Genomic DNA, 13,734 nt, shown 5'->3' with positions numbered 1-13,734 from the left:
TACGGGGAAGAAGAAGAAGGAACTGTTATTATTATTATGTTAAATTAATTACAAATTAGTCCTTGTACTTTAGTTGAGGGTACAAAAGAGATAGAAAATTAGTTTAGGGTTATTTGCGTACAACTCTAAATAGTTAATGACAAATTACATTAATAGAACAAAATACCAAGAACGTGGGTTACTTTAAATGCCAAATTGTTCAAACAGGTTGGGTACGAGAATGATATATATATATATATATATATATATATATATATATATATATATATAATTTTGAAATGTTACAATAATTACCGACATCATTTAATTGTGAAGAAAACCAACTAGAAACCATAGTGGTTTTGGTAAACCAATTACCTTGTCAAAAAATTCCCTATGACTTTGATGATGTGAAATCATATTTTAACTCATGTAAGCTATATATTGCGATAAGGGTGGAATTTAAAAAAAATGCCATTTAGGCACTACGCATGCAAAGAGGTCATGGGGGGGGGGGGTTGTTTAACATTGCATACCTAAGAACAATGAAACTATAGGTTAACCTACACCACTAACTTGATTTCAATAAAACACATATTACAATTCATATTTACCAGCATACATTCCTAATCATAGACAATTGTACACTTCATAGACCGGAAATAGATAACAAGTCTAGCATGAATTAGCCTTATTAGCAATCCTCATTTCATGATGTTATTAATGCAAGAAAATATTAACACATACGAATCCAAGACAATACTAACAACTTAATCCACATTGTTCAGTCAATTACACAAGATCAAATCAACTCAAATTGCAGCATACTAGACCTAGGTTACATAATCTTACACCAAGGGGTATAACTTGAACGATTTAGTTGCGCATAACAATAATCGAATCATTAATTCTTGAGTGAAATGCAATTAAGAATGATTGGAAGATGATTGTGAGTCTTGAAGGTCGTCCAAATCATCCAAGAATTGTTGTGGTTATATGATAACTCCTCGGGGTCGTGAAAATAGATGTTATATTGAAAACCCTAGCTTTTTGAAAATAGATGTTATATGATGACTCCCCGGGTTCTCCTTCCGGTTCCTTCTTAACGTGTTCTGGCTTCTCGTTTTGACTCATTTTTCGCCCTTTTCGATAACTCCCGAAACCTACAAAATACAATAACGTTAGTAGTATACAAATCTTAACTAAAAACGAACAAAAACTAATTATATATTAAATAAAATATACAAGGGAAACATGCATATTTAGCATCATATCACATCCCGGGAAATCCATGTTTTGTTTCATGGCATTCATATAATTTTTTAATATCACTCTAGGTAGGGTTACGTAAATTTTTTTGGCTATATCTTAATAATATTTTTGGTAAACTTATAAACGCTATCGCGTACCGTTCTTTTGGACATTTGAAGATACTCTTCCAAAGCATCATGAACTATGTCGTATGCCATATGCCGGATCGTTGCAGTGCACTTTTGTAGTGGAGCAAAACCTCTTCTCCCTCTCGCATCCGAACGTAACTCAAACCATGGATCCGTTCTCACTATATCGCGTCTATTCTTTGAAATAGGCGTTTATTTATTCGGAAGTACCTCCTAAAATCTTCGCAAGTATAAGTTGCGTTTGTGGCAAAGTAGTCGGCTACCAAATGGTTGTGTGCGCCTATACGATCTTGATTCAACCGAGCTTTTCTTGAGAGACGAGGCGATGTTTTGTCATCACCAAATAAAACATGTTCGATCGTAAACTCCATTGCATGTAGAAAAAAATCAGTATCGTCGGACAAAGAAGAATCATTCATTTTTATATGGTTTTGGTTAAAATATGTAGAAATGGTTTGAGAATGGTAGAAATGGTTTGAGATAGGTTGGAATTGTTTAAAATGGTTTAAATGGTTTTTAAAATATAATAAAATCAACTTTTTTTAATTAGTCGTTGCCCAACTGTCAAATGGGGCCCATCTTCATCCTTTACTGACGCGACTGATCGTCCTTAGTGGGCTCAGGTCACGCATGACTAGTATTGGGGGGGGGGGGGTTCCAATGAGGTTGATGAGTGGTTTACCATGTGGCTGCCATCTAAGACTAATGAGGGTTGCCCACTGATATATACCCCTTAGCCTAACTAAATGCATTCTAATGCAAGACAATGGGTGCAAAACTAGTGTTAACTAAATGTGTGTTGCTATATATCTTTTCAATATTTTTTTTCTTTTATCATCTAACTAACATTCTTTCATATTTAACTTCACCATTTTTTATCTTGGAATTTCATATGTTAATTACTTTTAGGGTTTTCTGTCTTATATTATTTAGACAAGTTAATAATTAGGCTTATTACAATTTTATTTTTACGTGAAAGTGTGATGAAACTAAACAAGTAGGAAACATATACCGTGGTGAGTGTGGCAAATATCCTACGGGGGGGTGAACAACCCGTAGTTGCTCCCCTCCTTCGAGTGTGAGGGGTTTGGTCTTTGAATCTTGCTCTAACTCATCTCGAGTCGGGGTCTTTAGGGGTCTGGTGTCTTTTGTGATTTGTTTGTTTTCTGTTCTCTTGTGTACATGGCTACCATAAAAAGAATTCGAAACGTAAATACAGGAGGGCTTGGTCTTAGCTCCACTTACGGTTTAAGGCCATGCCCCTTTAAGCATTTCCACGAGTGTAAGGATGGTAGACCTGGGTCCTCGGGGTTTTTCCGCCTACTTGAGCACATGCAAAGTACTCATTTCAAAACGGATACTCGGAAGAACCTTTTAAAAGACGCTATCTCTAAGGATTTGGACCTTTTTATAGATGTTGGGGAAGCCCTTCGGGCGGGGGATAAATGGTTATGTGGGAGGTGCATGACGTTGCATGCCCTTAGCAGGGGGTGCAAGCATGCTGATGGTGTCTATTCTTTTTCTGTGGATTCTGGAGATGCTGGAGAATTCATCGTTGGGATCCAGAAACCTAATCGTGTGTCTGTGGATAGGGACCCAGGTCCATCTGTAGGAGTGGTTGGGGATGTATCCCTTTTAGAACGGGTTTTCTCCCTTCCCATTCAAACGGTTAAGAGCATCCCCCCAAGTTGTCGTTTGGCGTTTGCTCAGACTTTGGCATGCGCTTTACGCAAGGTAGTGGATTCACCAGGCTCGATTGAGAATTGGGTCAAATCACTATTGTTGTCGCGTTGTACTTTAAGGGTGGTGAAACCTTCCACTAGGCAGGAACGCAGGTCAGGGAATCGAAAGTCATTGCAATGTAGTAGCATTCAGTAAGCACTTGCGGTGTGGAAAGATGGATCTGGTTTTGCTGACTTGGTTCTTTCTCTCTTTGATAACGTGGGGGGGAGCACTTTTTCTAAAAGAGAGGTGGGAGGGGAGGAGGGTTCTGAAAACATCCTCAATATTAAACAATGTCTCAGGAAAGTCAGGGATGGTCATTTCACAGCTGCAGTCAAGGTATTATGCTCAAGTGGGATTGCCCCTCTCGGAGATACAACCATGAAAGCCCTCATTGATAAACACCCAGTGGTGCCGCCTCCGTCCTTGCCTTCTAGCTCTGTCGCCCTGCCTACTCTCTCTGTGGATGGGGACTGTGTGCTTAGATGTATCCGATCATTTCCTAAAGGGACCTCATGCGGGAGAGACGGGATGCGGGCGCAACACTTGTTGGACGCTCTTAGTGGTGAGGGATCGGTGACTTCCATGGGTCTGCTCTCAGCCATCACTAAAGTCGTCAACTTATGGCTAGGGGGTCTGTGACCCAAGGTGCTCGCTGAGTTTATTGCTTCGGCCCCCTTACTCCTTTATTAAAGTCGGATAATGGAATTCGGCCCATTGCTGTGGGGGCTATCTGGCATAGGTTGGTTTCTAAAGTGGCCATGAAGATGGTTGGGAAGGAAATGACTCAGTATTTAGGGGACTTTCAGTTTGGGGTGGGGACCCCTAATGGGGCAGAGGCGGTGCTTCACAGCGCGAACCGGTTTCTTAACTCCTTTCACGCGGACGGCTCTTTAGCTATGCTTACCGTGGACTTCTCCAACGCCTTCAATATGGTCGACCGCACAGCCCTTCTCCGGGAGGTTCATCATCATTGCCCGTCTATCTATCTATGGGTCCAGTTCCTTTATGCCCAGCCGGCTAGGTTGTATGTTGGTGATGACTGTATAGGGGCTACTACTGGGGTTCAGCAGGGAGACCCCCTTGGGCCCCTCCTATTTGCCTTAGCATTACACCCTCTTGTTCTCCGGGTACAAAATGACTGTAACCTCCCATTTCATGCTTGGTACTTGGATGATGGGACTATTATTGGTGGTGCCAACGAAGTCGCTAAAGCCCTAGACATTATCCACTCGGAAGGGCCATCATTGGGGCTGCAACTTAATATTAAGAAAACCGAGGTTTTTTGGCCAGCGTGTAATGGGGTGAAAGTCAAAGATGGGCTCTTCCCTAGTGGGATTGGTAGACCAAAGAGAGGGGTAAAGCTCCTTGGAGGGGCTGTTAGTCGAGATCCATACTTTATTAAGGAGTTGGCGAGGCGGAGAGCATCTCGTGCGGTTGATCTTATGAAACTCTTACCTTGCCTTAGGGATCCCCAGAGCGAACTCCTCCTGCTTAGGTCTTGCATGGGGGTTGCTAAGTTGCTTTTTGGGTTACGAACATGCCACCCCCATTTGATGGATGATGCGGTATCCTGTTTTGATAAGGGGCTACGAGAAGCCATCGAAGACATAGTTGTATGTGGAGGCCCGTTATTTGGTGATCTTCAGTGGCGACTTGCATCTTTACCGATGCGCTTAGGGGGTTTAGGCCTTCTTTCGGCTCATGATGTTGGGGTTTACGCTTTTGTAGCTTCGAGGGCTCAGTCTTGGAAACTACAGAATCACATCTTAAGGAATAGCGGGGTTGTCGACCTGGACTCAGACTACGTGCAGGCCCTGGAACGCCTAAATGGCACTCCCCCAGACTTTGACATTGGCGGTTTCTCTAATATGGACACCGCCCCACCAAAGCCTCAAAAAAACTTTGGCGAATGCCCTTTTTGGCAAAATCGCTCAGAGCCTGGGAGAAGTTTTTGGATTGTCCCCCCAACAGAAGGCGGTTATTGAATGCTTACAAGGTCCTCATGCCCAAGATTTTCTGACCGTTATCCCGATTGATGGCTTGGGCCAAAGCATGTCTGCGGTCGAGTATAGGGCCATTCTTAAGTACCGTTTGTTAGTCCCAATGTACCCAGAAGAAGAAACATGTCCGATCTGCCGTAAGGCTTGCCTGGATAAATTCGGAGAGCATGCGGTTCATTGCAAGGAGATGCCTGGGTTCAAATACCGACATGATTGGGTGCGGGACGTTCTTTGGGACATCTTAAGGCGAGCTGGGATATCAGCTAAAAAGGAAGCCCCCGTAAACTTCCTTACAGACCCCTCGGAAGGGAGATCCACTCTACGACCGGCAGATTTGCTCGTCTTTGGTTGGGCCGGGGAAAACACGCTTGTGTTGACCTCACAGGGGTATCTCCCTTAGCTGGTTTGAGGGATAATGGGTTTGTAGCTGGGCAAGCAATGAAAAGGGCTGAAACGAAGAAGGTGGAGAAACATGCTAAAGCCTGCGAAGAGAACCAACATGTCTTTGTCCCTCTGGCTTTTGATACATTTGGCTCATTGGCACCGGAAGCCATCCGTTTCCTAACCAGGGTCTAACAGGTTGTGCATAGCAATGTGTCGAGAGTCATCTAGAGTCAGGTTCCGGAGACATCTAGAGTCATCCCGAGCACAATCACAAAACCCTACACACTTCCTTCCACCAATTAATACCAAACAAACATTATTCTGGTAACACCCCCTCTCCTCTCTCTTCGTATCAGATCTTCATTTTTCATCCAATAATAATGGAAGAAGAATGTTACTATTATCCGGCTAATTTGAAGAGGAAGAATCTGGAACAAGCCAACGATGACTTCTCGCTTGCTTCTCCAGCCACTAAAATGCGCCGTCTGGTACGTAATAATAATAATAATATATGTGTCTGCGTGTGTAATTGTGATCGTTGTTTAATTAATAGAATTATTGAACGAATTTGATAATATAAACCTTGAATGGTGGATTCTTAGGTACTTGTTGAATTTAGGTTAGAAATTGGATTTTGATAATTGAACATTAGAATTTTCGATTGGAAGTTTGTATATAGTGATTTTGCAGTTGTTTTATTCAATAATTCCAATTCAGTTCGTATGGAGGTTGAATTGTGTAACCAAAGCCTAGAGTTATCGATTGTATGTTTGTATGAACCTCTGCAGTGATTTCTTAATATGTTTTAACAATTCGTAAAATTAGTTATGTAGCAGGACTTTAATCTAGAAATTAACTGAAATTAATTTGAATCAAACAGATGGTGATTTTAGGGTTTTTACTAACATACGCAACATGTAAACGTCTGCGTGTGTAATTGTGATTTTGATCCCCGTCTGCTGTAAAATGCTAAAGATGTCTAACTTTGATCGGCATTATTTTGCACAATTTGGATAATCTACCGCTCGATTGATAGATCTTCAGAATTTTGTTGAATTTGTGCATAATTAGAGTTATGTACGGGTTTTAGTGGTGATTTTTTAGTCGTTTTGTTCAATAATTCGTTAAATTAGTTCGTATTGAGATTCGATTGTCTAACCGAAATTTTCGATTGGAGGTTTATATGAGCTTTTGTAGTGAATTCTGAATCATTATGGCCAATCATTCCTTCGTGAAATTGTTTGAATATTTTATCTTTGATTGATGCATCAAACAGATAGTGGATTTTAGGGTTCTAACTTGTAACTGACAACAGAATTTAAACTTATTGTTAGGATGCCGAGTTACCTCCAATTATCAAGGAAGAAGAGATGGTGAATCCAGTGACATTTGCACAACCGGAACCCTCACAAACAATTGTTGATGATTTGAGTCATATTCTCCCTGTGAATGAAGAGAGGGCAATTGTTCTATATGATCCCGTTAACAACGTCCCTTTATTGCGATCGCGATCCCCGTTCTCATTCACTGTTAATTCAGACTTCCTTTCAGGGTTCAAAAGTAAGTTTGTAACTCCATATCTTAAAACCAACATCTTGCATTCGAGTGATGATTAATCTTCTTATCTTGTGTGCAGATCGAATGTTCTGGTCGAATCGATCACAAGCCCTTGAATCTTTAAACGGAATAAATGAAAAGCAGGAGAACAATAATGATAATGATGATCATAACAATGGAAGTTTGGCGGTTGTGCCATGGGTACCAATGCATTCAAACCACCAATTAATGGCGGAAGTGGAAAATATTGCACACGAAGTATCTGAGATGATGGATGCTGATGACATGGATGTTGAAGGTGATGATAACCCGCAACAGGTTCACAATAACGGGTTTGGTTCAGCGAGCGGTTGTGAAGGTGTGAACCAGTGGCAACAGCATTGCATGGTTCCGCAGGCTGCACATAGTTTGTCTGCACCAGTTGGTTGGTCAGGTAATGGTGTTTAGATCGGTTTGGTTTATGGATGGTTAAGAGTGTAGATTGTATATATTATGAAGAAATCTTGAAGTTTATTGGTTTCAAGAAACAAAATCACTTCGTTGATTGCTTGATTCGGATCGGGTGGTGTATTTGTTAAGAAAGGAAAAAGTCTTTGATTGTGCAAGCATTTTGGTTAGAAGTGGTAAGAAATTGTTAGGAAGTGATATTTTGGCATGGCCAAAATGTAGACAAAACAGTATCCCTAATGGATTTGGTTATATAATACACGGGGTGTTTGGATATGCTTTATGAAAGTAATAGTTATGATGCTGTTTTTTTTTTTATTATTATAAATATTCTACTCTGCTTTATATAGGAAAGAAACATTTTTGGAAGTAAAAAAAACATGTGTTTTGTGTTGAGAATAAAGCGCTGGGCTGATAGTTTAGTAAGCAAAAAATAACTTCGTCAGAAAAAGGGATTTTTACATATATTCTCCTGTTAAGCCTCTTAATTACATATTATTTCCATTTTTGATATCCAATTTCCCTTTCAATTTACAATACCTTAATTCAAACGAGAACAATTCTTTTTCTTTATTACGTATATTGTTGGAGATTGCTTTTTGGCATGATTTTATGGTACCATAATGAGCTAAATCTGGGACTTGTTTAGTATATATTGATATTTTGTTAAAATAGTATTTGTTTTATAAAATGTGATGTGATAAAATATGTTCATTTGCAACCAATGTCGGAAATATTCAACCTATAAATTCTATAAAGAATACATTTTAATTTGATAATGATTAAAAAAATCGACTCCATTTGAATTTACCAGTTTTGATATGTTTGTGTTTAACACCGACTCGATTTGGATATAAATTAGGAATATATGTAATTGTTGCTTTTAAGAAGGGATATATGTAAATAGTTTAATTAATTCATTAAGGGTAAAACAGTCATTAGTTAATTAACTTTAATCAAATTGGGAGATATGTAATTTATGTGGTTTAGAGAGGAAAAATATGTAATTGAATTTTAAAAAGATGAGTAAATATGTAATAAGAGAACTTATGAATAAGATATATGTAAATGCCTCTATTAAAAAAAAACAAAACACACGCGTTGCGATTGTGAACTGGCGTGAATTCAAGCCAAAGAACAACACATTAACATATTTAAAACGAACAAAAAAATTGCGAGAAAAAGAAGGAAAAAACAAAACCAAACACAACAAAAAAAAAAGAAATGCGTGCTCTGGCCGATAACGGGCCATTATGGATGATGTCACTAACGCAACAACAAATGGTTTGAACTAGGGGTGTGCATAACTAGGTCCGACCCGAAAAAACCCGAAGAACCGGCCCTAAATAACATGATCCCGACCCGACCCTAATTAAAGACTCCCAAAATCGGTCTTAGAAATAGCCTCAAATCGGGTATCGGGTCGGGTTACGTCCTTTACCCATGAAGACCTAAAAAAACCCGAGGACCGTTTTTATTAAAAAAAACCCATAATTATTGTTAATCAAATATTCAGGAAACAACAATTATCAAACACGTTTTCATTAAGACATTTCATCGAACATTTGGAGTGCATGCTAAATCAAACAATTAGTTAAACCTATATTGATCATGTTTTGTCCAAAATTGAGAAATCACAATGTGTAATCAAGTAAAAAAGAATAATCATAGATCAAATTCAACATAGGCTTAAGAAATTTTACCTGTTGAATAGTTGTTTGTGATTGCTTGAAGAGTCTTTGCAATTGAATTGCAGCCAAAGATCATTGCCTGTGTGGTGATGTCTGTGACTGAATTGAAATACCATAGATTGAAAGAGTTAGATCACTGAATTGAACTGAAATCATTGGTCTTGGTCATTTTTGAAAACAACCGATACCCGACCAGATTCAAGACCGATACCTGATGTTCTACATCGGTCAAGTAGTCGGTCTTTTAATTTATGATAATTCGGGTATCGGGTCGGGTCGGGTTGGGTTTTCCAAGTCGCCCTGTTCTTGAGTTTTTTTAAAGGATGGAAAGGAAAGGAAAACTAAGGATAGTTAAAAAATGGGTGTTCTTGAATATTTTTTAGGATGGAAAGGAAAGGAGTAGGAGGAGTTAGAATGGATTAAATTAATGTATTTTCTCAATAAGTTATCTTCCAAAAAATGAGATGATTACTAAGGATAACTATTTTTTAACATAGTTATCCTTTCCTTTCCTCTAACTTCCTTCCAACTCAAAAACACACCTAATTAAAAAAAAATTCTTCCCTTCCCTTCCCTTTCTTATCCTTCATTCTCCTTTCCTTTTCTTTCCTTGGTTAAAAAACTCAAGAACAAGGTAAGATTTTCTTAGAAAAATAAACAAAAGAAAAATTATTAACTATATGGCTAATTAGGTGTCGTTTAGTGGACCAATTAGGTACTTTAAGACACCGAAATCCAAAATTTATCTATATAGATAACTAGATAACACCCTGGGCGTTACGTCAGCACATCGACGCTAAATTCGATTGATATCGGTTAGGTTTGTAACGATAACGATCATAAACCCAGAAACAGTAAATACACATAATAGTATTGGCGGTACTCGTATAACTTATGATTAAAAGAACATTATATGACAACTCGTAGTTAGTCCGTAAAACCGTGTGCGGTGCGACTGCGAGTCGACATGAATTCGATCGGTATTGGGTTAACGCATTAGAACTAAACCAGAAAAAATAATTTCGTTAACATACAAACACAATAAATTAACATAATTAAAACAAAAAAAGAAAACAAAACTTGCGTGTTGCGACAACAAACCGACGCGAATTCGACCGGCATCTAGTTACGACATTGGAGCTAAATAAGAAAATAAATTTGTCAACACAACAAATTAACATATTTAAAACAAATAAAAAAAACATGCGCCGTGCGCCTTTACAACGATAAATCATTGTGAATTTGGTCGGTGTCGTGTTATAATAATGAAGCATAATCATAAATAAATTAGTAAGCTATGAAAAAATAACATATAAGATATCAATCTGGTCTTGATGGGTCCATCAATGTAAAAAAAAAAAACTAACGCAACCAGTATGAAGGAGTCGAAACTGCGAGAAAAAATCAAAGACATGACTAAGATAACACATATACAATACTGGCCATCAGAGCAAGGTTTAAAATTATTAGCAAGGTTTAAAATTATTTGATAGTTGGCAATAATTATATATATATTAAAAATCATGTGTTAGTTGTCTCACAAACTTTACTATTCATGAAATAAACCAACCACATTTTTACGTGTGTACAAAACTTTTTAAGGTAGTTATAAATTAATTCATTTTGAAGTTGCAATTTAACTCAATATTTTATGTTAGCCATATTCAATTTCTTTGCAAGATTAATTCAATATTTTGACATATTCTATAATTAATATTTGACACATTTTAAGTTATGAAAGCATTGCAACGTGTCTATTTATATTTACGTTCCAGTATAAGCTTCGTTCAAAACTGACCCAAGTTAAATATAATATATTTTCAACTTTCTTTTTTCATGTTGTAATGTTACTCTAAATTTTGAATACAAACATCAATGCAAATTTTAATACACACCGACCTCATGCAATGCGCGACCAAAACAAATGGTTAAATATAATATATTTTTTTTATGTTTTCTTCACGACAACTTAACTTTGCATAAATACATCCTTATTTCAATCTATGTTGTAACGTGCGGACACACTTTAGCAACTTTATGTTTTATCAACGTTCCATTGCGATGCATAAATCAACATATATCAACGTTCCCGCTGCAGCTGCCGTTGGAAAAATGGTCGGTTCGGGTCAAGTCAACGCGGGCCGACCCTATTCTAACCCGGTAAGAGTTACACCGAGATTAACGAACAATAAACCCGCTTAAGTTATTAACCGGGCTGGACACGTTTGAACTGGGCCTTTGGTTGGTGATTTGGGCTTGAAGCCTATTGGGTTTTGCTATGGGTTAAACCCTAACCCATATATATATATTAACATCTTATTGTTAATAAAAACTTAACAAAGAAAATAACAAAACCCTAATTACCCTTCCAACCACCACCCGCCACCCCCTGCTGTCGGAATAGCGCCGCCGCCGGAACCAGGTTGTCGCCGGAACACCACTGCAGCCGCCACGGTAATGTCTCGTTGTTCTGCTGCTGTTCATCATACACCGCCGCCTGCCGCCGCCACCTACTGTTGCCGGCTGCCGGAAATTGGTGTCGTGTCTCGTATAACTTCTAGCTTGGTTCGTTAGATCTCGGTGTCTCACCCGGTTTCGATAACCGAGGTATAAACCACTAAACTAGATCCATGGTTAATTAATTAATTATCGTGCTCGTATATGTTGTAACCGGATCCTAGTTCAGGTTTCCGGTTCGCTTTAATCATTTATTTTTCCGCTGCGTTTTTGGTTCGTCTTATATATTAATATGATTAATATATATTTAAACGGATCTAATACTTAAAACGGGTTAAAATTGTTTGACCGTTTGTTTCGAACCACCGTTGAAACTCAACAATGGTATCAGAGCCGTGGTTACAACGTCGAGTCGATCCCGGTTCATTTAAACCGGATCTACATCTCAAAATTTAAATCGTTTAAAGTTTGTAGATCTAGATTAGTTTTCGGGTAATTTTAGATTTGGTCAATTTTTTTGTTTATTTTATTTGACCAAGTCAAAACGACCCGAAATTTATTTATTTTGAATATGTAAATCCAGCCCCGACCTATGTTTGTTTGGTTGTGTTTGATTGTTGAGTTTGTTTTTGGCCATATAGATGGTTCAAAATTGTAATCGGTTGTTATTTTATTTTTTCGGTTTTCTTTTGGCCATATTGGATGGTTCAAATTTGTAATAGGGCAAATTGTTGTTAGTTTATAAATTTGTAATAAAGAAGACGCGATGATAACCGAGGACGAGCTCAAGGGTTTCTTGGAGTTAGTGGGAGTTCGGACAAGATGACGGGATGCACCTTGAAGTCCATCCTTGTGGTTGTTTTGTGTTGTGAACCCCTTGACCCGATCGGTCACCCTAATTGGCTCTAGCGAGACCGATCACCTTTTGGCCAGAAGGATTTACATATTATTATTTGCTATTTTGGTTGCTTGGATTATTTATAATAGGATTATAATATCACCAACTTAATACCAAATAAATTTGGAAAAATAAACATTTTTTGTTAACCAATTATGTTTTGCAAATTAAAAGCGTTTTGATTTCAAAAAAACTAATAACTTAATAGTTTTCTATTAATTTCAAATTGGTTAGCCGTATCGCGAAAAACTTAGTTTTAATAGGTTATTTAAAACTAAGTGCCCTGAGAGATAAAAGGTTTATCAATTTCTGTCCCGATAATAAATACAGTAAAATTTGACTTTTACTCTATTTGGTAATTATAAAATTAATCCCAATTTAAAACCAATAGTTTATGCTAATCCTACTACAAGTCACACTTGAGGCATACTGCGAAATTTCAAGTGTTTGGAGCTACAGCACCGCACTTGTTTTCTAGCCTATCCCATCAAGGTGAAAGCGTTTCGTTGACACATCCGGCCCTTTCACACGTCACTGTATTAGGACAACTATTACGTTACTCTCCTGTTACGTGCAACAGCTGCCTGGAGACTTAAAGTGGACAAAGATGAGGCTAAACGTATCTATTTAGACAATCGTTGTCTCAATAGGCCTCATAACCGAGAGTTGTGCTCTATTCACAATTGGCAATCGCTGTCAGTCTGCCTAACCACTTATTAATGTTGTGTGCTACAGCTGCCTTTAATAACTGGAAGCCAGATTCTCATGCTCCTATTTCATTAATGTTATTGGGTCATTAATAATAGGACTACTACATCGAAAATACTAATTAAATTTACTTTTTCTTTTTAATCAGATGTCATCAAACGAAAACTCACCCTACGCCCTTAAGTCTATCCTTGAGAAGGATAAACTGAACGGTACCAACTTCATCGAATGGCACCGCAACTTGAGACTTGTTCTCACCATGGCAAAGCGCCTGTATATTCTCGATGGACCTGTTCCAGCCGAGCCTAAAAACAACACAACTGCTGCTCGAAAAGCTCTTGACTGATGTCTCCTGTATTATGCTCGCCACCATGACTTCTAAGCTCGCTAAGGGCTTAGAAGACTTTGGTGCCTATTAGATGCTGGAACAACTCAAGGGCATGTTCCAGAAACAAGTCCGTCAGGAACGGTTCGATACCATGAAACAG

General features: G+C 38.3%; 1 protein-coding gene across 1 annotated transcript; it reads left to right on the top strand.

The window, feature by feature from the left end:
- Window positions 1–6,854: 6,854 nt before the first annotated feature.
- Window positions 6,855–7,761, top strand: LOC143575409 (uncharacterized). The gene is made up of 2 exons (XM_077059802.1): window positions 6,855–7,048; window positions 7,125–7,761. Exons 1-2 carry the CDS (start codon window positions 6,859–6,861, stop codon window positions 7,490–7,492), a joined length of 558 nt encoding a protein of 185 aa, XP_076915917.1. The 5' UTR covers window positions 6,855–6,858; the 3' UTR covers window positions 7,493–7,761.
- The last annotated feature ends 5,973 nt before the right edge of the window (window positions 7,762–13,734 follow it).

The sequence above is a fragment of the Bidens hawaiensis genome, unplaced genomic scaffold (assembly GCF_021521415.1).
Source record: "Bidens hawaiensis isolate Kalapana, Puna unplaced genomic scaffold, B.hawaiensis_p1.1 tig00027362_1, whole genome shotgun sequence".
Taxonomy (NCBI): Eukaryota; Viridiplantae; Streptophyta; class Magnoliopsida; order Asterales; family Asteraceae; genus Bidens; species Bidens hawaiensis.
The sequence above is the reverse complement of the archived record's forward strand: the minus strand, read 5'-3'. Positions and strand labels throughout refer to the sequence as shown.

Coding starts and splice junctions, on each gene's coding strand:
- LOC143575409 (XM_077059802.1), top strand. CDS start 6,859: ATGGTGAATCCAGTGACATTTGCACAACCGGAACCCTCACAAACAATT. Junction 7,049..7,124: donor CTTCCTTTCAGGGTTCAAAA/GTAAGTTTGTAA, acceptor TCTTGTGTGCAG/ATCGAATGTTCTGGTCGAAT.